General features: G+C 50.3%; 3 protein-coding genes across 4 annotated transcripts; 1 reads left to right on the forward strand and 2 right to left on the reverse strand.

The window, feature by feature from the left end:
• Window positions 1–703: 703 nt before the first annotated feature.
• SART3 (spliceosome associated factor 3, U4/U6 recycling protein) lies at window positions 704–15,908 on the reverse strand. 2 transcript variants are annotated; one of them, XM_054646003.2, is made up of 19 exons: window positions 15,388–15,908; window positions 14,790–14,916; window positions 14,037–14,141; window positions 12,889–13,073; window positions 11,761–11,866; window positions 10,938–11,062; window positions 10,368–10,523; window positions 9,451–9,589; window positions 8,991–9,098; window positions 8,520–8,597; window positions 8,256–8,314; window positions 7,704–7,813; window positions 7,379–7,491; window positions 6,808–6,884; window positions 6,260–6,425; window positions 4,706–5,148; window positions 3,893–4,045; window positions 2,637–2,821; window positions 704–1,786 (listed from the first exon to the last, which is right to left on the reverse strand). In XM_054646003.2, exons 1-19 carry the CDS (start codon window positions 15,553–15,555, stop codon window positions 1,606–1,608), a joined length of 2,784 nt encoding a protein of 927 aa, XP_054501978.2. In that variant the 5' UTR covers window positions 15,556–15,908; the 3' UTR covers window positions 704–1,605. The 2 variants fall into 2 exon arrangements, 1 of the variants encoding a protein (XP_054501978.2); XR_008535309.2 differs by lacking the exon at window positions 704–1,786 and adding an exon at window positions 3,295–3,513 and having other exon boundaries at window positions 2,735–2,821.
• A 143-nt stretch (window positions 15,909–16,051) lies between these two features.
• ISCU (iron-sulfur cluster assembly enzyme) lies at window positions 16,052–18,128 on the forward strand. The gene is made up of 5 exons (XM_054646010.2): window positions 16,052–16,208; window positions 16,280–16,393; window positions 16,606–16,716; window positions 17,227–17,305; window positions 17,716–18,128. The coding sequence occupies exons 1-5, from the start codon at window positions 16,125–16,127 to the stop codon at window positions 17,820–17,822; spliced, it is 495 nt and encodes a 164-aa protein (XP_054501985.2). The 5' UTR covers window positions 16,052–16,124; the 3' UTR covers window positions 17,823–18,128.
• Window positions 18,129–18,614: 486 nt separating this feature from the next.
• Window positions 18,615–23,729, reverse strand: TMEM119 (transmembrane protein 119). The gene is made up of 2 exons (XM_077188081.1): window positions 22,353–23,729; window positions 18,615–20,716 (listed from the first exon to the last, which is right to left on the reverse strand). The coding sequence occupies exons 1-2, from the start codon at window positions 22,670–22,672 to the stop codon at window positions 19,933–19,935; spliced, it is 1,104 nt and encodes a 367-aa protein (XP_077044196.1). The 5' UTR covers window positions 22,673–23,729; the 3' UTR covers window positions 18,615–19,932.
• Window positions 23,730–23,971: the final 242 nt, after the last annotated feature.

The raw sequence follows: 23,971 nt of genomic DNA on the forward strand, positions 1-23,971 counted from the left end.
AGGGAGCTTAGAACCTGTTTTAGAGAAGCAGAAACCAGGATGAGACTGGGAGTTCTCTGAGCACTGATGCCAGGGAAAGCAGACAATACAGGAGGCAAGGTGTCCTGTCCTTACAAAGCATGTTATTTTTGTAGTGCAACCTGACTATAAATAATGCACTTTAGAGCTCTGTGGGGGGGGAAAAATGTTATTTTAGTAACAGATTAATAAACTATTTTAATATGAAAGTCTTTGTTTGGAAGAGGCTGTTGTCAGAGCACACTTGGCTGCAGTGAACAAAGTGGTTGTGGAGGAGGAGAAGCCACGGGAGAGATCCTGGTTCCCTCAGCCACATGACAACACGAGCAGAGTCATCATTGCAAAGCAAAGCCAAGTGAAATCAGCACAGAAAATAGTGTTTATTTGCAGCAGTGTTCGTGTGGTCCAAGTGAACTCAGCACTGGGGTCCCCCCTCACACCCACCCCTCTGGGGGGTGATTTCCAGGGTATTTGACAAGCAGGGATGTTTCTAGCCAGGGTCACACCACTGTTGGAAAGTCTGAGGTGATGACTGAGGTGATTTCAGGATATTCAGAGCAGATGGAATGAGCTGTTTCAAGGCCTGAGGGACACTGAGCACACCTGAGAGGTGAGGTACATCACTATCACCCAACTGCCAGAGAAATGCAGTTCCAACACCCACACTTAAACAAAAGCAACAGTATTTATAGAAAACCTTTGAGAACTTGAGTTTAATAAACCGAGAAACGTCAGCTTGCACTTCACAGTTGTACAAAACCATACAGAAACCACCTGCAAAAAGACATGAGCTAGCTAGGTAAAACAACCAAAAAAAAAAACAACCAAAAAACCTGGTCCTCAGCAACAGCACGTCCAGCTTCATGGGAAACAAAAATAACCACCTAAGGATCAGCTCCTGACACTTAAAAAGAATCATCTCAATGTCCTTTACAAATACACCATATAAAAAACAGGTCAACTGGAACAGAACAGGAACTGGATACATATATATGTATATCTGTGTATCTACATATACACACATATGTATAGAAACTCTCCCAATACTAAAAGAGGCCATTGTGGTGAAGTTGGAGCATCTGCTGTTGGATTCTGCATGGAAGGAGATGACAGTCCCTGCGTGCGTAGGTTTGGGTGAAGAATGGGGCTGTTGGCAGAGAGAATGTCTGCAATCCCAATCTGAGCTGACCAGTGGAGCTTGCTGAGGTCCTCCCATGGCATCTCATTCGTTAATGAAAGAGAAAATTGTTGGAAAGTACTCCAAAAAACTCCATGTGGCATCCGAGCTGTGCAGGAAATATTTCCCCCCTCGTTACCCTCAATATGAGGGATCACATTAACGCCGTTTCAACAGAACAAAAGCGTAACTCTTTGCTCTTAGAGGAAAGAAAAAAACCAAAAAAAAAAAAAACCAAAAAACCACCACCTGGATTTGTGCCATCCTCCACTGATCCCGAGGAATGCAGCAGTCCAGTATTTACACGGGATTGGGACGGGTGTTCTCTCCTTGCAAAGCTTAAGGACACAACATGGCTTCCAGAAAGGCATTTCACATTGGACCAGACCCGCTGAGTACACACTCCTCGCTCACTTTTTCAGGAGCATCTTGGCAAAATCAGCATTGGACATCTTTTTAGGCTCTGCAGGGGCCTCAGAGGACGCTGCTGGTGAGTTCTGGACCATCCCATTCTCAGCCTTGGCCACGGGGTTGCTCTGACGCTGCAGTGCCCGGGGCATCATGGAGAGCTGGGTCCTTCCCTTCCCTCGCCTGGAAGGGAAAAAATTCCCATTAAAAAACACTCTTTTAGCCTGGGGGAACAACAAGGACTTGTTTGCTATGAGGAATGCACATTTTAACATCATTCCTGTCATTTGTTTCAGGGATAAAGCTTTCCATGGGTGTCTTTGAAGCACCCCTGAGTTCTGGCAGACAACAGCTGCCCCACGGTCCCCAGGGCCCAAGCTCTGTTTATCCACAGGGGCTCATCCCATCCAGGAACACTAAAAAGATGAAGGAGCAGCTTTAATGCTCACTGGGAACAATGGCTACTGCTCCAGAGGGAGAGGATGTGGAGGTTATTAGGGATCAGTGCCAACATCAGATCCAAGGGGATGGCCAGTGCCTCATCCTCTCACTGCTACAGAGATGTAAAGAGAAAAGATTTGCTTTTCCTCATCAATCCAACAACCCATTTTTTTTATGGTGCACCTTTTAAATGTTCTTTCAGATTCACAGGGTCCTCCACTGATTTGGGTTGGAAGAGGCCTTGAAGATCACCCAGTCCCACCCCTGCCATGGACAGGGGCACCTTCCACTATCCAAGCTGCTCCAGTCCAATCCAAGCCAGCCTTGGACACTTCCAGGGATCCAGGGGCAGCCACAGCTTCTCTGGGCATGCTGTGCCAAGGCCTCCCCACCCTCACAGGGATTCCTTCCCAATATCCCATCTAACCCTGCCCTCTGGCAGCGGGAAGCCCTTCCCCCTTGCCCATATTAAAAATCCCTCTCCTCCTTTTCCTAAACCCCCATATTCCAGCTAAGATTCCTCAACTTCAGCACATAAAGAAACCAAAGTATTTCCCTTCCAAGCAGTTTTAGGCACCCGTCCCTCACTCACGCTCCATAGATCTGCCGTGGTGGTACCAGGGAGGCCTTGCTGGGGTCGGGCCGCTCCGGAAGCTTCCGGACAGGGGGGTTGCTGATCATCACCTTGATGACGTGGTCCTTCACTGTCAGCCCATCCATCTTCAGCACAGCCTGAGAGGCCTGGGCTTCGTTCTCGTATTCCACATAAGCCAGGCCCTAAGTTGAGAAAAGAAAGAACCAACATTGGGGTTTCAGTGCTTCTGTAAAAGCTGGTGAGGAGTTTGTAAATGAGGGAAACTCAACGTGGCTCACTGCAATCATCATTCTCCTTACAACCTGTATTTCTTGTCTCTCACTCCTGATGCCCTCATGTATAGAAAAAGTGTATTAAAAAGGGAAGAACCACTCTAAAAATGCTATAAAATAAATATAATGAAGTACCATGGCAGGCTCACACAGAGAAGGGCATCACCTCTGCCTGCTGTTACTCTTTTAAATGACATTCAAAGCCTTAAGCTGCATTTTTTGGATTATCCACTTTCACAGGAGAGGCATCAGGTTTTACATAACTTTCCCAAAATACATTTATTTGTGGTTTATACACAATCCCAGCTCAAACGAGGCTCAGAACAAGAGCTGGGGTTCCCAAGAGCACTCATTACAAGGTGTGCACACAACAGGAACTTCACCTGAGGGTAAGAAAATTCAATTTAAATCCATGTCCACCATTCCCAGGATGTCCCTGTGGACAGGACCCACCACACAGACGCAGCCCAGGTGTCAGACAGAGTTTTGGCAGAGCAGCAGCTGGTTCAGAATCCCTTATTTAACAAGGAGTCATTTATTCAGGGATGGAAATAATGAGCCCTCTCAGAGAGTGGGATCATTTCTCACTGGCAAATCCTTTCCTGCAGTAGATGTTAGGAACAAAAGCGTCAGGAAATTGAGGAAAGGAGGATGGGAATTGGCTGCACCAGATAAACCCCATTTAGCCAGTTATTTAAAAACCAATCTTTTACAGATTGCCTTTTTTTACAATACTGAAAATACTGTAAACAATTCCCCCTCCATCCCATTTTTCTTACGCAATTTAAGAAGCATTTTGGAGAAATTCCTTTTGGTTTTCTGCACAAAGGTACACTGGGCTGTATAAATCCAAGCTCTTCCACAAGTATTAATACACCACCACACTGGCAACTTAACAAACCCAAATTCTGTCTCCAGACTCCATGAGAAGCTTCTTTTTGAAGGATTCCTTAAATCCAGGAGTGCATTATGGATGCCTACCTTGGGTTTTCCAGCTCTGTTGGTGACCAGTCGAATGTCCTTCACATTCCCATGGGCTTTACACACCTCCTCCAGCTCCTCCTTAGTGCAGGAAAATGGCAAACCAGATATAAAGAGTTTATGCTTCTCCAGGGTAGTGCTGTACCTGAACACCTGGAGGAACAAAAAGGATGTTGGTTCACAAACCAGCCAGAAACGCCAAGGATTTCAATTCCACACCCCAAAAGTGATTCCTGTTTGTGGGATCCAAAACTGCCTCAAAGCCATGAGTAGTGCTTTGGAAGATATTTGCATATAAACACCAAAGACTTGCAACTAAATGCTACTAAACCCCTTCCCAATGAGGAAAGACACTGAGAATCATAGAATATCCTGAGCTGGGAGGCATCCAGAAGGATCAGAGCCCAATTCCTATAATAATGTATTTATAATATTGCCTTCTTACTCAGCTATCACTATGGAAACATTGAATTTTTCTGTGCAGAAACTCCAGAATGCAGAAATCTCCTGGTTACACAACCGAGTTCTGGTACAGAACATCCCCAGCCAGGGGATTGGGTAACAAATGCTGACCAAGAAAGCTCTTCAGAGGTTGAACCTGGGTAGGTCCCACCACTAAACTGCTCAGATCAGCAGATTTCTGAAAATCTTGAGTAAAAAAATTATGTCAATCCTGATGTCTGGTAGAGTAACAAGATGCAAAAAGTCCCAAAAAATTTTAAAAAGGCACAACACGAATTGATTGGACACAACAGATTCCACCAACTCCCTTCCCCACATCCAATGTCCAACAGGAACCATCAAAACTTTTACCTTAAAGTCGGGATTCTTGTTCTTGTCAACACAAGGAGACACAAACATGGGCCTGCCCTCCACGGCCGTGCGATCCAAGGCCAGGGCCTGCCGAGCAGCCTCCTCCTCCCTGAACTGCACGTAGCAGTAGCCCCGAAAGGTGCCCTTGTTGTTGAACACTGCTCGGACCTCCACGACCTCCCCACAGCTCCCAAAGAGCTCCCTCAGCTTGGCTTCAGGCTCTGCCATGGTGTAGGAGAGGTTGCTGACAAACACGGTGACTTTATCCTTGCTGCTGTCGTGGAACACTTTGGGGACGTCCTTGCGGCTGGTGGACGCCTTTTCCTTCGGGGCTGCGGGGCCATCGGGCTGCTCACTCCTGCCAAAGAGCCCTGTCTCCACTTCCATGTCCTCTTCAGGGAGCATTCCATCACCCTCTCCCCTCTGCCTCTTGCTGGGCAGCTCTGATTGATGGAATTGTTAGAAAATCCCTTGTTAGAAAATCCCAAGACCGTAACCAAGAAGCCCCCAAGTAGCCCAAGCCTCGGGATAAGGATCCGCCGCCAACGACACCGAATAAACAAACACCATCAACATCCCCCCTAAATAAACCATAACAAGCACCAAAGACACAAAAGAAACCCCCAAACTCACCAATCAACCACACCCTGCAACAGCCACTACAAGCAACCCTAACACCCCATAATAAGGAGACGGGTTAGACGCAACTGCCAAACCCCCCAAAGCAAAACACAACCCAAAAAACAAAACAAATTCTATCATAAATTCCTACTCGGCCTCTCTCTGAGATCTGAGAAACCACTGTTACAAAATTTAACTACAGGAACACCTCACTCTGTCCTCCTTTTCCCCCCCACTCCCCCATTCCCTTCCTCATTGAAACTCCTCTGCCCTCCATTCCCACTGTGGAGCTTGGAAATGGCACATGGAAGCACAAATACAATGACAGGTCTTAAAGACACCACAAAAAAACCTCCCTCAGGTTTTAAAAGAACAAATAACAACAGATTATTCCACCAAGACAGCTTTAGATGAAAGAAACTGGAATATTTGTTCCTTTTTTCAGCCAGTCATAACTGACAGTCGCTGATTCATGTTCTTTTCTTTGTCTAATGGTTCTTTATTAAAAAAAAAAAAAAAAAAGAAATCTAAAAGCTCACAAAAATCCCAGGGGAAGCAACCTATTAAAGTCTTCTGTTCCCACCTCCAAGAAGCTGCTACAATTCTGAATAACCCAATTTAGACACATGGCTCAGTATCATAGGATGAGTCAGAAAAATTACTTTAAAGGAAAATTAAGGAAGAAAAAACCAAAAATCACAATATCCAAAATAAGAAACCCCAAGAAAACTCTGGAAGCTCCTATAAACCTGTTTTTCTCTTGGTATAAAACCATTTAGCCTTGTTTGCATTTCACTCCCACACTGAACACTTCCCAGGAGAAAGCAGCCCTGGAAAGACACCAATGCTGGCAATTCCTCAGCTCCCTCTACCACAAGACAACCAAGAACCCTATTGCCAGAGCCCTAAGTTTCAATTTAATTTTATTTTTACCTTCTTCTTGTCCCCATTCACCCTCATCATCCTCGTCTGCTTTGCGCTTGTCCCCAGTCCTGGTTTTTTTGGCTTTTTTGGAAGCTTTCTTCTCTGCCCTTGCTTGCTTTCTCTGCTCAGCTCTCTCCTCCTCCTGCTTTGCCAGAGCAGCTTCTTTCTCAGCAGCCTAAAACACACAAGATTTATTTCTTTTTTTTCTCCCACTGGCTGCAGATTGCAGAGCATTTTCCAGAGCACTGAGTCCAGAGGGTTTTCTCCTAATCCCAGCGCTAACGGGGACATCATTTAAAGCTCATCCCAATTCTGTGCTCTCACAGCTTTCCTGGACGGCACATCACTCTTGTGGCCATCCAAGTGGCAAAAGGAGAAAGATAAAAAGCAGCAAGAGGTTGTTAATCATAGTTTTAAAGTAGAAATCAATAGTTCTAGGGCTTGAAGGCATGTCAGGCTTATCTGGGGGGAAGCCACATTACAAATGTGACATTCAGAGAAGCATGGACTTAATTTAGGGGTATAAAATGCTTTGGTAGCTCACAGAAAGTTCTGACCTTTGCTCTTTGTTCATTCACTCGAGCCAATCTGTTCTCAGTTTTCTGAACAGCTGCATCCCAGTCTTCCAGCGTTCCTAAAGGATAAAATTAAAATAAATTTTAAAAGCCTTTTATTTAGCTTCCTCATAATTCAAAGATACAATTCTGGAAAAATAAGAGTCACTGAGTTCATGGCACTTGCTTGTTCATACTTAACATTCCACATGAAAATTCTAATTATAACAACTAGCCTGCAAGGTAAAAAAAAAAACCCAAGAGCCAAGCAGAGCAAAAACCTCTCATTAATAATGCAAGACTCCAAAAAGGCATGGAAAAATCCAGTGATTTCAGAAAAGCAAGGAAGAAAAGAGCTGTCTGTGGATTTGACAGCAGAGAAAAGTGAGACTTCAGTGGAGCACAAAACACAGGATCAAATGCCCGTGTGCCACCTCTGCCTAACCAGGCTAAGAGATGCAGTAATTAATCACCTTCTGCCAGCCACTGAGTTACCTTCTGTTAATTAATTACCCCCTGCCTGTCCCCCAGTGACCTTCTGTCACTGAGTCACCCCCTGGCAGTGCCCAGGTACCTTCTATCCTCTCCAGGGTGAGCAGCACCTCGCAGACGTGCTCGGGGTAGTCACTGGTGCACTGCACTGCCCGGTGCAGGGCCTTCCTGCAGTGCTGGGTGTCCCCATGGGCCCTGCAGGAGGGGACAGGGCACTGAGGGGACAAACCACACACAGTTCCAGCCATGCAAACGTTCCCCCTCCTTCCCCAGCTGCTGTGACACTCCTGGGAGCCACAGCGGAGCCACCCCAAGAAGCTCCAAGGTGTTTTGTAAACCCGAACAAAACACATTTGTTCTAAACTGTTTTCTCCCACAGATGAGAAAACTAAAAAATGAATTATTACCTTTCCAGGTTGTAATATTCCAGCCACATGTTGGCATATTTGGCATTTCCTTTAGTCATGATGTTGTCCCAGAGCTCCCTGGCCTTCTGCATGTTGTTACACAAGCGGGCCTGCAACGGAGCATCCAAAATATCCTTCAGGATGATTTGTTCAATATCATTAATTTCAAACCAAAAACACCCCACAGATGCTGCAGACAGACCCAGCAAGACACATCTGACCCTTACAGTGGTGAAAATAAACACCTGACACAATCCTACTACTGAATAATCCTTCCCTGCCCACCTCTCCCATTAGTCTTGGTCCTGGCTCCCACATCCATTGGATTTTGGTGATTATAAAATAAATTAGAGAGCTGTTTTCTGAATTTCTTCCTTTTGTTTTTGATTAATATACCTAATAACGTCTCAGACTGAGAACTTGGCTTGTGTTTAGGAAGAGGGGAAATGGATTGGGAAAGGAATGCATTCCACGGTTGGAATGTTAAAATATTTTATTTTAAATCCATTTCATCAGGTTCAGCAATTTAAATACAGCAGAGAGAAACATCACCTCAACTCTTGCCCAGTTCTGCATGATGGTGCAGGATGGATCTCCACTTTCACTGAACCCTAGGAAGAAAAACAAGGGTTGTTTGCTGCACTTGGCTCTCAGAAATAAAACTGTTTATTAAACAGGTCCCACACAGAGATGAAATCTTTATCTGCAGCTTTCTGAAATGTTCAAGATTCTTGAAGACAAATATTGTGTGGAGAACTGATCTTATAAAAATGATTTTGAAGAGGAGAAAACAATACTTGAGATTATTTCACTTACTTTCTTCTACTTCTTGCTTCAAGTACTCCACAGCTCGTGCGAACGCAGAGCGCAGCTCCTCCAGCTCCTTACTGGAGTCTGCAGGGAAAAAAAGAAAGAACAGCCTTAAAATAATAATTTAGTTTTCATTTCCCACCCAATAAAACCATCTCCTTAACACCCACAATGATTTCATTGGGTAGCAGGGGGAGATTAAATTTATTATTTCTCGTTGTTATTATTGCTTAAATTTATGGTTTTATAATGAGTAAAACTCACTACGTGAATAATTTTTAAAATTATCAAAAATATAAGACAGGGCATTTTTGCAATAGCAAACCAACCAAATTCCTCTATTTTTATAGACATTAACTGGCCAGAAAATAATTTTTGTGAAAGATGAAAATGCTGTTAATTTTCTTTTAAAAAAGCAATATCCAAGAAGTACAAAGAAAATGGTATAGATATTTATTCTGTATTTATCATATAGACCTTGTGTAAAATCCACCCTTCTCCTCAGGTAATCCAGGTAGGCCTGCCAGATCTCTACATAGTCAGTTGCTTGAATAAAACCTGCATTCAGAGCTTTTTCAAACATTTCTGAAAGAAAAAATGGGGATAAAACAGTTACTTCCCATATACAGTCAAAATTAGCAAGCTGCAGTGATAGCACAAAGAAATACCTACACAAACACCAATCGTTTCTAGGAAGACAGGAAGAGAAATCCTACACAATAAATTGGTTTGGGAAGTGAATTTAAAGGCAGCTGAATTGAGGGATCTTCATCCCAAGCTGTTCATTGTTTGCTCAGGGTGCAGCTGCTCAACCAAAGCAGCTTTGCCCTTGCAGGACCTGCGGGCTGAGAACAGATCCTGCAAGTCCCATTTCTGTCCCAGGCTGTTTGGGGGCAGAGAGCAGCTCTGAACTGCAATTTGCTGGTTCTTTCCTCACCTGAAATGATGCTGTGCTCAACCCTGTGCCTCTCCATGGCCAGCAGGTACCGAATCCACAGCCCAACAGTCCAGGGGCAGTTCCTGACAGCGCGGTCGTGAGCGGATAAAACCAATTCCTTCACCTTCAGCTGCCTGTCCTGAAAGAATCACACAAGAAAAGTGAAGTTCCTGTCAGCCACAGAGACCACCTGAGACAATCCTCAGCTTATCAAGAGCCAACACCTAAACCCCAGCGTTTTCATTTTATATTTAAAAAGCTCAGATGGGTATTTTAAATTGTGTTCCTAAAAACCCAGTGAACACCTTCCCATGAGGAAGAATATGCTCATGAAAGAACTACCAGGAACAGTGAGGTGCTTTCTGCCAAATAAATAAATACAATAAAGGCATTGAGTGAATTCCCAACTGTTCCTAGAATGTCAAGGATACAAAGGAGCACACCCCAGCCTATTTGTGCAGGTGTTGTTCCACCTGCAACCTGCTGTGTCCAGCTGGGAACAGAAAGAGATGATGGAAAAACTGAGCCTGGATAAGCTCCTGCAGGGAGTCAACCCTGATCCCTTAATCCAGCCACCTTCTGTCCTGCCTCTGGAGCTCAAACTGCACTAAGAAACCCCCCTGGAAACAGGGGCTGAACATCTGGGTTTGCTTCAGTGCCCACACCCTGTTATTCTGCAGAGAAAACACAGCTAGGGCAGAGAAAAGTGAGAAATGCTCACAAGAGGAATAAACACATCCCTGAAAACAGGAGGAAACCAAAGGTGAGGTGAAAATCTGTTTTCTGGAAGATTTACAGATTAAAGGACAGGACTGAGGTAGAAGTTCATGCCTGTTTATCAGCAACTGAGATTAAAAATAAACAAAAGTAAAGGCAGGAAAACAAATCTGCAAACATTCCTGGGTTTATTTCCTTACCAAATACTGGTTGTAGCGTGCCCAGAGGTCTGGGACAAGGCAGTTCTCAGCCAAAGCTCTCTCATAGATCAACTGAATCCGAGCTGGGTCACCTGCTTTCATTTCAAAATCAATGTAAGCTTGGTATTCTGCCAGCTTTGGGGTTTCAGCACCCAGCTGGAAAACAACCAGGGAGACACAACATCAAACTCTTCAACAAAGCAAGACTCCAACAGTTCAGCTGTTCCTCAGAGCAGCTCTAGTGCAAGATTTCACATAAGAGATTTGTCTCTGTATCAGCAGCTGTTGATTTTCATACACCTCTGAATGAGCCTGAAATCAACCAGATCCTGGGTTTATTCCCTTTAACCCACACACCCAGAGTCCTCATGTGCACCTCAGAGTGGTCTGGCACACTCAATGCACCCCATAATTTCCAGTATTCCCAGTATATAATTGTCAGTATTCCCATTGCTGACCAAGTCCCCCAGCTGGGGACTAGAAAAATACTAAATTTGGAAAAAAAAAAAGTAAATCCCCCCAAAGCAATTCCCTCTTAGTTTTGAAGGAAGGTGTAAGTGCCAGCATTACCAGTGCCTCCTCGTAGGGTTTACACTTCTCCAGCTGCTGTAGAGCTTTTTTGTAGTTCTTTATTGTGGTTTCTGGAATGGGCTCTTCTGACCACTCCTCATATTCAGCATATGAAGCCTCCATGTCTATTAAAACATGAAATCCCATCAATAATCCATTTATGAAAAAAAATTCAGATTTTAAGACAAATTCCTATTTTTATATAAATAATATTTATAATTTATTTGGAACAAATATTTAAATTTTTCTTCTCTTTTGGTCCTTACTGTCACACTGCTGCATTCTTAAAGGATATGACCTTTCATCTCACACAGTGCCCTACAACAAACTCAGAGGGCAAGTTGTATTAAAGCTGCTCAACTGGAATTAGAAAACCAAAATGGCAAAATTTTCCCCAAGGCTTTAGAGAAAAGAGAACCCAAATTCTTTCCAGATGGAAATGAAGTCAAAAGAACTGTGCTTAGCTTTCTCCCATGAGCAAGAAAAGGGACTCAAGGAGTTTAAAGCAGGAACTAGAGAAGGCAGAATTCCAACAATCCAGCTGCCAGATACTCCCTACCAAGGGAGTTTCATGCAGCAATCACAGCTGAACTCCTCATTTTTCAGTCACATTTTGTACTCCTTGCTTGCACTTTGAACATCCTCAAACTCCCAACCCGGTGAGCCAAGTCCCAACGACTCAGAACATTCCTGACCCGGAGGGATCTGTGCCTCATCCAAGGGAGCACAAGACCTCCAGCTGCGCTTGGTGAGGCTGTGCCAGGAGAATCCAGGAGCATCCCCCAGCTGCTCCAGGCTCCTGTCCCAGCAGTGCAGCCCTTACCCAGCAGTGGGATCCCCAGCTGGCGCCGGAAGAGCGTGTGGATCTTCTCGAGCTGGCTGCACAGCACCTGCTGCTGCTCCGGGGATGGAATGCTGCCAGGAGCTGGCTGCAAGCAAAAAAAAAACCAGGGAAATTCAATCCATCCTCCAGCCCCAGCTGATGGGCATGAGAGGGAATTGTTTATGAGCTGAGGGAACTGAGATCCGATCCTTGAAGGGCACACAGGGCCAAGCTGCACCTCAGTCATTGTCAGGAAAGCTAAAACTTGGGAATTGCTGCCCTTGGAAGGTGGATGAATGGGAAAAGCATTCCTGAGTGAAAGCTGACACAAGCACAGGGAAATGATCACCTGAGAACAAGGAAGCAGCAGGTGACTGTGCCATTTCACAACCCCACTGTGCTGCCAAAGAGGGTTTCAGTAAATCCCTGGGGTGTGGGGAGAGGATCTAAAACTTCCAGCCTTAATTGTGTTTGGGAATGAAAGAACATCCTCCTGTTACTCCTTTGTTTGGGGTTGAAAAGGACCTTTTAAGACCAAGTAGTTCCCACTGCCACCATGAGCAGGGACATCTTTAAACTTCCATCTCTTACGTAGCAAATTATAAAAAATAAGGAAATATTTCCATTCTGGCCATCTTGGAAAGGTGACTTTTACAGATATCAAACTGTACTTTCCAGGGATAAAATACTCTCAGCCAAAAGTCTGTGGATAAAATACCCTCATCCAAAACACTGTGGATAAAATACCCTCCTCCACAAATTGTGGAATAACAAATGAGTCAAAAGCTGAACAGTCTAGGAATTAAAACTTGGTTGACTCTGTGCAGAAACAGCCACAGAACACTGTTTAATAATGGAACATTTCAATTTAAAGCTGTTCTTGGCACCTCAGTCAGCAGCAGAGCCAAACTTTGCTCCTGGATTCAAGATGATTTTAGGATTTTACAGAAACACAAATCCATTACTTTATCAGCCAAATCCACAGAATGGTTTTCCTGGAGAACAAGGCTGGTTTTTACAGCTGGGAAGGAACAGCTGGGACATGACAGGGAGGAGACAGCTCCAGGTGACTCCAGGAGCTGCACCACAGCTTTTTTTGGGGATGGGAGCAAAGGGGAATGGGCTCACCTGTGCTGTTTCCAGGATGGCATTCTCAAATTCCCTGTAGGCTTCCCACAGGGCCGTGCCCTTGGTCACGTGCAGCCCCACAGCCGTCAGAGCCCGCTCGAAGATGGACCGGACCCTCTCGATGCCTCCCTCCTGCCCAATGCCCCCAATGGAATACTGGGCATATTCCAGCCAGATTTCAGGACCTAAACGAGGTCAGGAGAACCAGGTGATTTGATTTTTTCAAAAATAATAACGAGGAAATGTAGCTCTGCTTCCCCCAAATGCCTCACGTGCTGCGTATAAATAGAAAAGCAAGTAGCAATGTTCTTTTTTATCCTAAAAAGTTAAAAAAATATTTGGGAATTGTATTTATGCTGTTGATTCAGCAGCAGCAGTCCCAGTTTCCTTCTGAATGGTGTCACTCCTGTGGTTTTGCTGACAGGGACTGGCCCTGCCTGTCACCTCTGCCACACAAACCACACCAAGATGCCTGAACAGCAGATTCCTGTTTCCTGAGCTGGGACCACAGAGCTGTCACACTCTGGAATAATTCAGATTAAAGCAGCTGCTCCTCCTCTTTCAAACTCCTGAACTTCCCTGTTCAGCATCTCCTGAAGCAGCTGAATCCTGCAGGTGAAGGGGAGGTGGGAGAACAGCACTGGCTGCCTGGCACCATCCCCGCCAACACCAAATTCCATTCAGGGACCCCCAGGTTGGGACTGCCCTGGGTTCCAGAGGTGCCTCCAAACCCCAAATACAATCCAGCAGATCCAGAGGATAATTCCTCACTTCTTCACCTCCATTCCTTCTCCCTGAGGGATCACCAACACCATGTCACTGATGTGACATTTTGTATACAGCTTTTGTGGGGGATTTACCTCCATATTCCCTGCACTTCCTCGGGCTTTGTTCTTCCAGCTCTTTACCCCAGTCCCCAAAGAACTCAGGGATTTATCCCCAAAATTTTAAGCTACAGCTGCAGCATCTCCTGAGGAATGGAGAGACCAGACACCACAGCTTTTCCTTGCATCACTTCACATTCAGACTTTGGAAATTAATTTGAAATTTCCCCCAACTTCTTCACTATAACAGAAGCAAAAGAGTTCTCTACAAAGCCAAATCTGGATGCAACAAAAGCCATTTTAGAGCATTTTTGGGCGACTTACAGATGTAATCTTTGACAGCTCTTTCAAACAGCTCATAAACCTTCTCTCTCTCCGAGATCTCTGAAGCCATTTTTATCTCATCCTTCAACCAGTCCAGCCAAATTTCTAAAAGGGAAAAAAAATTTAGAACATATCACTAATATTCAGAAATAATAACTTATGTCCACTTGGTGAGTTTTTACAACAAACTTAAAACAAAGGAAGGGGAGCAAGGCAAAGAGAGGAATTTTAACCTCCACATTTCCTAATTAATTTCAAATAAAAGTGGGACAGAGACCTCTTAAATTGGTGCTAAACAAGCACCTTTTTACTGAAGGGAGAAGTTGGAATTTCTCAGGACTTTGAAAATCATCCCATTCCACCTCCTGCCATAGGCAGGGACACCTTCCACTACCCCAGGCTGATCCCAGCCCAGTCCAACCTGGCCTTGGACATTTCCAGGGATCCAGGGGCAGCCACAGCTTCTCTGGGCACCCTGTGCCAGGGCCTCCCCGTCCCTTCCCAAAAATAAAATCCCACAGCCTCTGCAATATTTCCATCACCTCTGAGTTATGAGCAAGAAGAGAAATCCCCACTTCAAGCACCCACAATTTCCACCAAGAGGGAATTTTCTTTGCTGCCCGCCTATGAAATTTTTAGCAGGACTTTGCTGAGGTCTGGATCACATTCCCTGACTGAGGATGCTGAAAATTGGCCTAAATATTTTATTTCACTGCTGAAACATCCTGCACCTGTGGAGAGGATGCTCCGTACCTTCAGTGAGGGGGAAGAGCTCGCTCATCTTCTGCCGAGCTCTGCGGAGCTTCACCAGCTCTCCCTCCTGCCGGAGCAGCTTGATCAGATCCAAGTGACAGTTGTAATCAAAAGCATTGATGGACAGCTTAAAACAAATAAAAATAAATCCATTTTAAAAGCCGTGTTGAGTGATGGACGCGAAGAAGTCAGAAAACAAATCATACAATTCTCGTGGTGTGATCACAGAACCAGACAACGCAGAGTTTTCTCAGATTTAATAAAAAACCTGACACAGTCCCGGCCGCTCCCTCGGGTCCCGCCACAGAATTATGCTTTAATTTTTTTAAAGGCAATAAAAACCCGCGGGCAGCGGCTCAGATTTCTCAATGAACGCCAACTGCTTACGAGGACTTCCCTCCTCTCAAAACAATCCCAAGCTGGTCAATCTCCATCTCAGACACCAAACATTCACGGCATAAAATCAATGAATATCCCGAGCTGGAGGAAACTCACAAGGAGCAGGGAAATTCACACCCTGACGGTGCCAGCACCGAACTGCCGGGGCAGACACGGATTATCCCCGTTCCCGCCACACCCGCTTCCCCACCGGGCCCACCTGCTCCTCCAGCCGCTGGATCTCGGCCTCGTTCTCCTTCTCCTCATCCTCGCCGTCCCCAGACGAATCCGAGTCGCCTTCATCGTCCGAGTCCCCGCCCGACTCGGGGTCTCCCTCCGGCAGCCGCTTCTCCTCCTCGGCCGCCGCCTCAGCTCCCGCCGCCGCCATCTTATGCAGCTCCGCTCGCCGCCTGCCGCGCTCCGCCGGCCGCCGCGGCTGCCCCCGCGCCGCCCGTCCCGCTGCTCCGCCCCACCGCCAGCCGAACCGGCCGGGAAGAACCGGGATCCTCAGCCCGCCCCGCCCCGCTCTCGCCCGCGCACCGGGGCCACGCTGCGCCGAGTGCGGCCGCGGCGCGACCCTTTGTCTTCTGGTCCGTGGCGCAGGCAGCGCCGTGGGCACCCCGCTGTGTGGCCATCAGGGGGCCTCCGAGAGGGTCCGTGGCGTGCGCGGCGCCGCTCGCCCGCCATGTTGAGTGTGGCGCCGCGTGCCGCACGCGCGCCGTGTGTCGCGATGGAAACCCTGGCGCGACCGAAAGGCCGTTCCCATCGTTTATTTATTTACTGATCGTTTCAGCCGCAGCGCGGCCTCCAGCGCTCGCGCGGTCTGCGCGGCCAACGAATGACCGGGGTGAGACGCGAGCTCCGGAGACGAAGGGGCGTGGTCGGGGCGTGCTAGGGGGCGTGGCCAAACCCGAGGTTATAAAAGGCACGCAGACACCGCCCCTCCCCTCAGTCAAGATGGCGGCGCTGAGGGCGGCGGGGGCGGCGCTGCTGCGGCCCCGGGCCGGGCCGGCCCCGGCCGTGCTGGGCTACCACAAGAAGGTGAGGGGCGAGCGTGACGCGGGGAGGGACGGGGGAGCGGGGTGACCCTCGCTGACGCTGTGTCTTGGCAGGTGGTGGATCACTACGAGAACCCGCGCAACGTCGGCTCCCTCGACCGCAATTCCAAGAACGTGGGTACCGGCCTGGTGGGCGCTCCGGCCTGCGGCGACGTCATGAAGCTGCAGGTGACCTTGGGGACCCGTTGGCACCTGGGTGGGGTCACACGGGGCTGTTGCCAGGGTTAAAGCTGCCCGTGTTCCCTCATGGGCTTCCCTCATGCCCGCCCTGCCCGTGTCCTGTGCCTGGGGCAGGGCCAGTCCCGCTCCCCGCGGGCCCGGCTGGGGGGACCTGGCTGAGCTGAACCGGGCACTGAAGTGTCCCCAAAATGCTCCCGCAGGTGGAAGTGGACGAGAACGGCAAGATTGTGGACGCTCGCTTCAAAACGTTCGGCTGTGGCTCAGCCATCGCCTCCAGCTCGCTGGCCACGGAGTGGGTCAAAGGGAAAACGGTGAGGGAGCTCCGGGAAGGCTGCAGGGCTTCCCATGTGCCTGTGTTCTCTGTTGGGATCATGGTGAAATGCTCTCCAGGGAGTCCCTGCACTGCTCTGTGCTATAGGGGTGACTGCCAGCACTGTCAGGGTTTCACTTTTAGGGCAATAATTGTCTTTTTCACCAACCATCAGAGAATCATTAAGGTTAGAAAAGCCCTCTAAGATCATCTAGTCTGACTGTTCCCCTAGCACTGGCAACTCCACCACTCACCATGTCCCCAAGTGTCACATCCACATGGAACAATTCCACCAGGAAATTTCTTTGTGTCTTATGCAATGAGCAAAACCAGGCTGATGGCAGAAATTTTAAGTATAGAGAACTTGTAGATCATTTCTGCCAGCAGCAAACGCACCTCAGTGTTGTGATAGAAGATGAACAGACTTGAAACAGGCCAAGTGGGGACAGTGTGTGACACTGATACAAACAACAAACAACAGGGCCTTTGACCACCTCTGCCTGTGTTTCAGGTTGATGAAGCGCTGAAAATCAAGAACACAGATATTGCCAAGGAACTCTGCCTTCCCCCTGTCAAACTGCACTGCTCCAGTAAGTAAAAACCCTGCATCTCAGATACTCTGGAAACAGCACAGATGCTTCTGGATGCTGTTTTCCAAACAATTTTTGTACGACATTGTCCTTAAGAGAAAACATGTTCAGATTTCAGGGTTAATTCAAGAATTTTCAGAGCACTTCAATAGTTTGGAGCCTGTGGCTCAGCGGACTGATAATAAACAATCAGATTCTGAATTCTGTTATTATCTGAAGTTAATTACATGAAATCAGCATTGTAGGAATTCAATATTTTAGGAATTCCATTCAGATTCTACTCCTAATACCAGTCTACGCTGCTGGTCTTGTTTGCTCCCCGCTGCCTGCTTTTGTTTTTACTTCATCTCTTGCCCTAAAAGCCATTGAATTGTCCTTTAAATCTTTTTTTTTTTTTTTTTGCTTTGCAGTGCTGGCTGAAGACGCCATCAAGGCCGCCTTGGCCGACTACAAACTGAAGCAGGATCCAAACAGAGAATCCGACAAAAAAGCCGACAAAAAAGCCGACAATGCCTGAACTGCCTGCGCAGCTTCCCCTCCTCACTCCCTCCTCACTCTGCAGTGCAATTCCCGAGCTGTTGTAGGACCCTGTGCACTACTCAAGCTGTAAGATACGCACAAGTTACGCACAACGTGTCCCTGTGGTGTCCAGGCACCCCCTAGTGCTCACCTGGATGGGGCTGCTGTCCCCTCGGGAATGCCGCGGGAAGACTCCGCTCCGGAGACCAAACCCCGCTGTCCGGTACTGCAAGGGCTGCACTTTTCATTTTTATTTTGGGAAGATGTCTAGTTTTGCCTAATATCTTATGGAATTTAGTGGGAAGTGTTGCCCTGGTTTGGATGTGTGTGTGAGAGATGTGGGGCCGTCCCTGGCTCCGGCTGTGTCAGGGTTGGTTTCGTAATCCGGGGGCAAATTCCTGCTCTTGGAATTCTGGGAACCTTTTGCTGGTGCCAAAGGGAAAAGTGATCAGGAAACACTGGTGGTTTCTGCTCCCATCCTGTCACCACTTAATTTTTGAAGCTCTTGTTTGAGGAACAGCCTGAATTTTAGGGTGTTTTCTCTCAGAATTTCAGTTCTTCACTCACCAGGTGCTCTCTTAGAGCTGTAAATCCCCCAAGGGATTTACAAACCCCAAGGAAGGGGTTTGCAACTGGATGACCTTTAAGATCCCTTCATACCCCAACCATTCCCAGATTCTCTAAAGGACACCCTCAGACTGGAGCCCCAGTGGGGAATAGCAGAGCTGAGGGGGAGCTCCCAGAGTTCCTCTTTTCTGGAGGAGTATTTCCAAACCAAGCAGACAACACATTGGCAGACTTCACTTTTTAACCTTCTAACCCCCCCACAAGACACATCACTTCCCATTTTTCATATTGAGGGTGTTGTTAAACATTTAAAACCACATTTAAAAAAGAAAATAATTGTCTCATCCTGCTCCATCCGGGCACAATAATTGTAATTTTTAACACAGGGTCACACGTTGCTGTGAGTTTGTCACTCACAAGGTCCCTCTTGTGGTTCCTCAGCTCCTGGCACCCTCCAGCAGTGAGGAATGTACCTCTCCCTCATGGAACCATCCTGCTATTTCCCAGTTTAAAAAAAATCAGAGAAGTTTCACCCACTCACATCTGCTTTGGGGCAAAACCAGCTCTTTGTGGTGGCACACGCTTCCCGAAGGAAGGCTGTCCTGAGGCAAGGACATAATGGGATAAAACACAGGGATTGCAGGAGGTTCAGGGGTACAGGGATGTGCTGCTTTTGAGGCAGAACAGCCTCACTCACCTGCCAGGTTTCCCTGCTGTCCCCACTGCAGCAGCTGCACCCCAGGGCTGTGGCTGAGTCCCCACAGCCCCTCCTCAGCCCCACAGCTGTGGGTACAAGATAAAGGTTTCCTGGAAGGACACGTGATGTGCTGATGTGGGGATTGATAACACCCTGCCCAGGGCTCCACTGGCCCTGGAGTCCAATCCAGCTGTGCCCCTGGAGGAGCACAGGGACACAGGGACTGTCCCCTGGCCGCCCCACGGCTGAGACACACACGGGAGAGGAGCTGTGCGGAAGAAATGTTTATTTCTAGCTGAAGGGGTTCAGGAAGTGAGGCAAAAATCCAGCTGGGCTCTGGGGTGGAAGAAGGAAAGGAGGGTCCTTGTCCCTAAATCCTCATCTCTCTTTCCCTTGGGTGGTCTTGGGCAAAGCTGACCCGTGTCCTACAGACCTCCAGCCCTGGTCCCATCCCTTCTCCCAGAGGGACACAGCTCCCAGCCAGGAGCCCGGCACGGACCAGGCCACTGCTGCTGATTAAAATAACATTTGGGAGGAAGCTGTTGGCACAGGGGGAGCAGAGCTGCAGCTGGGGAGAAGCACCCACCCAGTGCCTGGGGCGGGAGAAGCCCCTTGGGCAGCAGGAGCTGGGGCTGACAGCGTTCCAATGCTGGGGAAAGCCACCAGCTGGCAAATCCCCCCCATGAGCATCCCATCAGCACCAGGGTCGGGAGAGCTGGGAGGGAACGGGATCTTCATCGGGGCTTCCTTGAGCCACCACGTACGTATGGAGCCTGATCCACCCTGTCCATCGTGTGTCCCAAGGCAGCAGCTCCTCAGGCTTGCCCGGGACCGTGTCCCTGCCTCAGATTCCAGAGGGAGCCTTGGAGCCATCCTGGGATACATCAGGGGTGCATCCTCCATCCTTGCTTCCTGCGCTCGCCACTTCCTCCGTGCCCAGATTTTGGGCAGGGGGCTTGGGTTGCTCATCCCCCAGCTTCTTCTTTCCTTCCTCCTCTTCCTCCTTCTCCTCCTCCTGCTGAGGGGAATTCTGCTCGCCCTGGGCCCCGTTGGCCAGCGGTGCCTTGTGGGGGGATTTGAGGTTCTGGGCAGCAGTCAGGATGTCAGCCTGGAGCTGCCGGCCGCCGTCCAGCGGCTCCTCCGCGCCGGCCTCGAGGGCTTTGTCCGGCACCTCGCTGAAATCCCGTGCTCCCCCCGACTTGTCCCGCTCATCCACGTATTTCTTCTTGGGAAAGGAGGAGGGATAGTAGGCAGAGGCCTTGTGCTTCTGCCGGACGATGACAGCGGCGCAGATGATGAAGAGGAGGACGAAGGACAGCGAGCCCACGACCACCACCAGCAGCAGGTACTCCTTGAAGAAGTCCACCAGCCCGTCCAGCACGCCCGGCGCCGAGCTGTTGGTCACCGTGGTCCCCGGTGCTTCCCCCACGGTGGGGCTGATCCGGGGGGTCACGGGCTGGGCGGGCAGCGTGGCCGACGCCTCGTCCCCGTCCCCGCTGCCCGCCGTGTCCGGCAGCACCGGGCGGTGCCGGGGCGCTGCCGCCTCAGCCGGGGCTGCCACCAGCAGCACCAAGAGCAGCAACCACGTGCCCATGGCTGAGCCCATTCCCAGGATTCCTGCAGGAAACCTGTGGGATGCAGAGAGGTGAGGGACACGTTAATACCCCAACAGAGCGAGCCCCCCAAGCCAGCCCTCACCCGCCTGAATTTCTTTATGGAAGTGGAAAGGCAGCTCCGGTTTTCTCGCCCCGACAGAGCAGGGGGCTCTGTTTGTTTTCCAAGGGCACAGCTGGAGGCCAGCTGGGTGGGATTGCTCAAGGCTGGGGACCGGGGCTGCTGCCAGCGCCCGGCTCCAGACAACGGTCATTTGGCTGATTAGAGAATTCCTGAAAAATGGAGGTTTGCAGTGGAAACTTTGACACAGGCGACGCTACAAAGGGGCTGGGCCTGGTGCAAGAGGCATTTCCCAACCGCCGTCCCAGACCGTTAATTCCCAGCTGGAACACGGCTAAAAATAGTTTGGGGCAGGATTTCACCCTGGTGCCACCATGTGCTTGAGTGGAGCCGGGATGGGGTGTGGGACAAAGGGGCAGCCCCAGAGCTGGGGAGCAGGGAATGGGGTCCGAGCTGCCCGAGAGTCCCTGGGAAGGGGGGAAGCCTGGCTTTGTCCCTGTGCCGTGCTCCTCGCCCAGATGGGGCTGGATCTGCCCCATTCCACAGCCCACAGTGCGCTGCAGGACACGGGACACGCGCTTCCCAGCCCGGAGCGATGACCGGGGTGAGCCCCTGGCCGGGCTCTGCACCCCACGGGATTTGGGATTTGGGACAGGGACGTGACCGTCTCCACCGCGAGACATTCCCGAGGGATCCACGCGTGCCACGCCACGTAACGCCATCGAGCCATTCCCAGGGCTCTTCCCCTCCACACAGCTCCATGGGGAGGTCTCAGGAAACAGCTTCCCAGGTACATCAGCAGGGACCCCCCCATGACAATTCCCCAACCTCAGGCTCCCCAAATCCCAACCCACATCCCATTTTCCCCCCAAACAAACCCAAGCCAGCAGCTTTACAGGACAAGAGGGACTCCAGCAGCAGGATTTAGCTTCCAGGCTCTCTCCTGGCTGCACAATCTGGTTTCCATTAATCCAGTGCAAAAAAACAGCAGCAGAGGTGGGAGGTGCCCCGACCCCGACCCTCCCGGCTCCCCATAGGCACTGCTGTGGCTCTGGGGTCACAGCACTGACCAGCACCAGGAGAATGAAGGGTTTGAGGGGCTGAGATGAGGGCCTTCATCCTCCTCTCCTCCCCAGACAGGGGCCCCTCAGCTGGAAAGGGGTCCCGGGATGGGGACGGCACCGATTCCCCGGCAGCCATCAGAGCTGAGGAGCAGCCGTGGCCACGCAGGGGCTGAGCAAAGCCCAAAGCAGCGCCAACAGCAGGGCCTGGCACCGCGGGCATTGCCAACCCTCCACCCCATCCCAATCCCATTCCAGTCCCTTCCTTGCCCACCCCCAGACCCACAGCTCCTTCCCAGCTCCGCTTCCCAACCACTCCAGAAATTCAGGGTTTTGGTGTTGTCCAGAGGCAGCACGCTCCGATTCCCGCCTGGGAATGCAGCCATGTGGCCGACTCCATCCCGTGTCCCGCTGTGGGGACCATGCCCTGCCCTCACTGCAGCACCCCTAGCTGTGGGACAGCCTGTGCCCTGCTCCGGAGCCCCCCGAAAATTGGGGAGCAGCTGGGCACATCCAGTGGGATCCTCACCTTGCCCGCGGCCGGCGGGAGGCAGCCGGGAAGACGGGATCTGTCCCACACACCTCGAGCCCCTTTCTGCAGCCTGCTGGGATGGAGCCTCCTCCTTCTCCCTCCTCTCCTCCTCCTTCTCCTCCTCCTCCTCCTGCGTCGCAGCCCGGGACCAGCTTGTTCTCATTACGGCCGGGATGGGGAGGGGGTGTGGGAGGCCAGGGAAAGGCAGGCAGCCCCCAGCCCCCTCCCAGATGAAATCCAGCTGGGGCTGGGGGTGTTTCCTGGCTTATCCTGTCAGCAAAGGAGCCACGGTGCCCCCCATCATCAAACCCCATCATCAAAAAGGGGCCACATTTTGGGGTGCAAGTGGCATGAGAGTCACACAGGGGGTTGTTTTTAATGTTGTTTTTATCCACGAAGGTGGGGGTAATGCACACCCGAGGGGGACAGTGAGAGATGTGGGCTCAGTGCCCTGGCATTATTGAGGCAGTGGTGCAAACATGGCTTGGGATCATCCCCGTAATTTCAGAAGAACATTTCCTAAAATCCCAGCCTAGAAATGCTCTGGCCTGGGCACCTCTGCCTTGGGGTGCAGGCAGGGACACAGGCAGGGGTCCCCCTGGTTCCCCAGACAAACACAGCAGCTGCTCAGCTCCCTGGGTCCTGGTCTCTAGTCTTGGGGTCTGCGGGCATCTCTTGAGCCCCCCCAATCTCTCTCTCCCCCTGCCCTGGTCCCCTCGGCCTGGCCTGAAGTTGCTCAAGAGGCTGCAGCCGCTGTGTGACCTCATCCCGTTGCTATTTTTCTCTGGGGACCTGCCAGACCCCCCAAAAAGCCGTGGCCAGCGCCTGGGGACCGTGACCCCCGCGGGGTGAGGGGCCGGGATTCTGTCCCCTCGGCCGGAGTGGGGCTGGCGCCGCTGGGGTTTCTCCGGCGTCGCCGCCGCTCCCCGAAATAAAGGCTCCGTCCGTCTGGCTGCCCCGGCGGCTCCCTGCAGCTGCTCGGGCGGCTTTTCCCGGCCTTAAGTGCTCAGTGATGAAATCTTAGAGGGGAAGGGGGAAAGGCGAGGGGAGACCGGGGGCGAGGAGTTCCAGCAGCATCCGGCCCTGCTCCTGCAGCCCAGGTGGGGATGGGGCTGAGTTCCCCCCACGCACCCAGTGATGCCGGTGTTGGGCTCAATTTCCTTGTCCAGCGTCTCCATTCCACCCTGCCCAGGGACTGCATCCCACATTGTCCAGAGTCCCCATTGCCACTGATCCAAGAGCCCCATCCCACCCCAGCCAGGATCCCCATCCTGCTTCGCCCAGAGTCTCCATCCTTCCTTGTCCAGGATCTACATCCCACCGTGTCCTCGCTTCCCACCCTTCATTGCTCACACTCCTCATCCCTCCCTGCCCAGCGTCCCCACCCTCGCAGCCGGGATCCCCGGCCCAGTTCCCGGTGCCAGCTCCCACCATCCCATTACGATGCCGTTTTTGCCTGCAGCGGGCGCGGGCCCGGCCCCTCCGAGCTGGGCAGGGCCGGGACCGCCCGGTCCCGCCGTGTAATTTGGGGCAGCAGGAACGCGCGGCCGCGCAGGGCTGGGCTCGGCGGCACAGCCCGCCCGGGGAACCGGCAATTTGAGGCATTGCAGCCTTGC

Source organism: Agelaius phoeniceus, chromosome 18, assembly GCF_051311805.1.
Source record: "Agelaius phoeniceus isolate bAgePho1 chromosome 18, bAgePho1.hap1, whole genome shotgun sequence".
NCBI classification, from domain to species: Eukaryota; Metazoa; Chordata; class Aves; order Passeriformes; family Icteridae; genus Agelaius; species Agelaius phoeniceus.

Excerpts from the sequence above, each read along its gene's own strand:
- SART3 (XM_054646003.2), bottom strand. The coding sequence starts at position 15,555 with ATGGCGGCGGCGGGAGCTGAGGCGGCGGCCGAGGAGGAGAAGCGGCTG. Across the intron at positions 11,867-12,888 it reads CCATCCTGGAAACAGCACAG|CCAGCTCCTGGCAGCATTCC; the intron begins GTGAGCCCATTC and ends TTTTGCTTGCAG. Across the intron at positions 1,787-2,636 it reads CCACGGCAGATCTATGGAGC|GCGAGGGAAGGGAAGGACCC; the intron begins GTGAGTGAGGGA and ends TTTCCCTTCCAG.
- ISCU (XM_054646010.2), top strand. The coding sequence starts at position 16,125 with ATGGCGGCGCTGAGGGCGGCGGGGGCGGCGCTGCTGCGGCCCCGGGCC. Across the intron at positions 16,209-16,279 it reads TGCTGGGCTACCACAAGAAG|GTGGTGGATCACTACGAGAA; the intron begins GTGAGGGGCGAG and ends GTGTCTTGGCAG. Across the intron at positions 17,306-17,715 it reads TGTCAAACTGCACTGCTCCA|TGCTGGCTGAAGACGCCATC; the intron begins GTAAGTAAAAAC and ends TTTGCTTTGCAG.
- TMEM119 (XM_077188081.1), bottom strand. The coding sequence starts at position 22,672 with ATGATGGGGTTTGATGATGGGGGGCACCGTGGCTCCTTTGCTGACAGG. Across the intron at positions 20,717-22,352 it reads TCCCGCCGGCCGCGGGCAAG|GTTTCCTGCAGGAATCCTGG; the intron begins GTGAGGATCCCA and ends TGCATCCCACAG.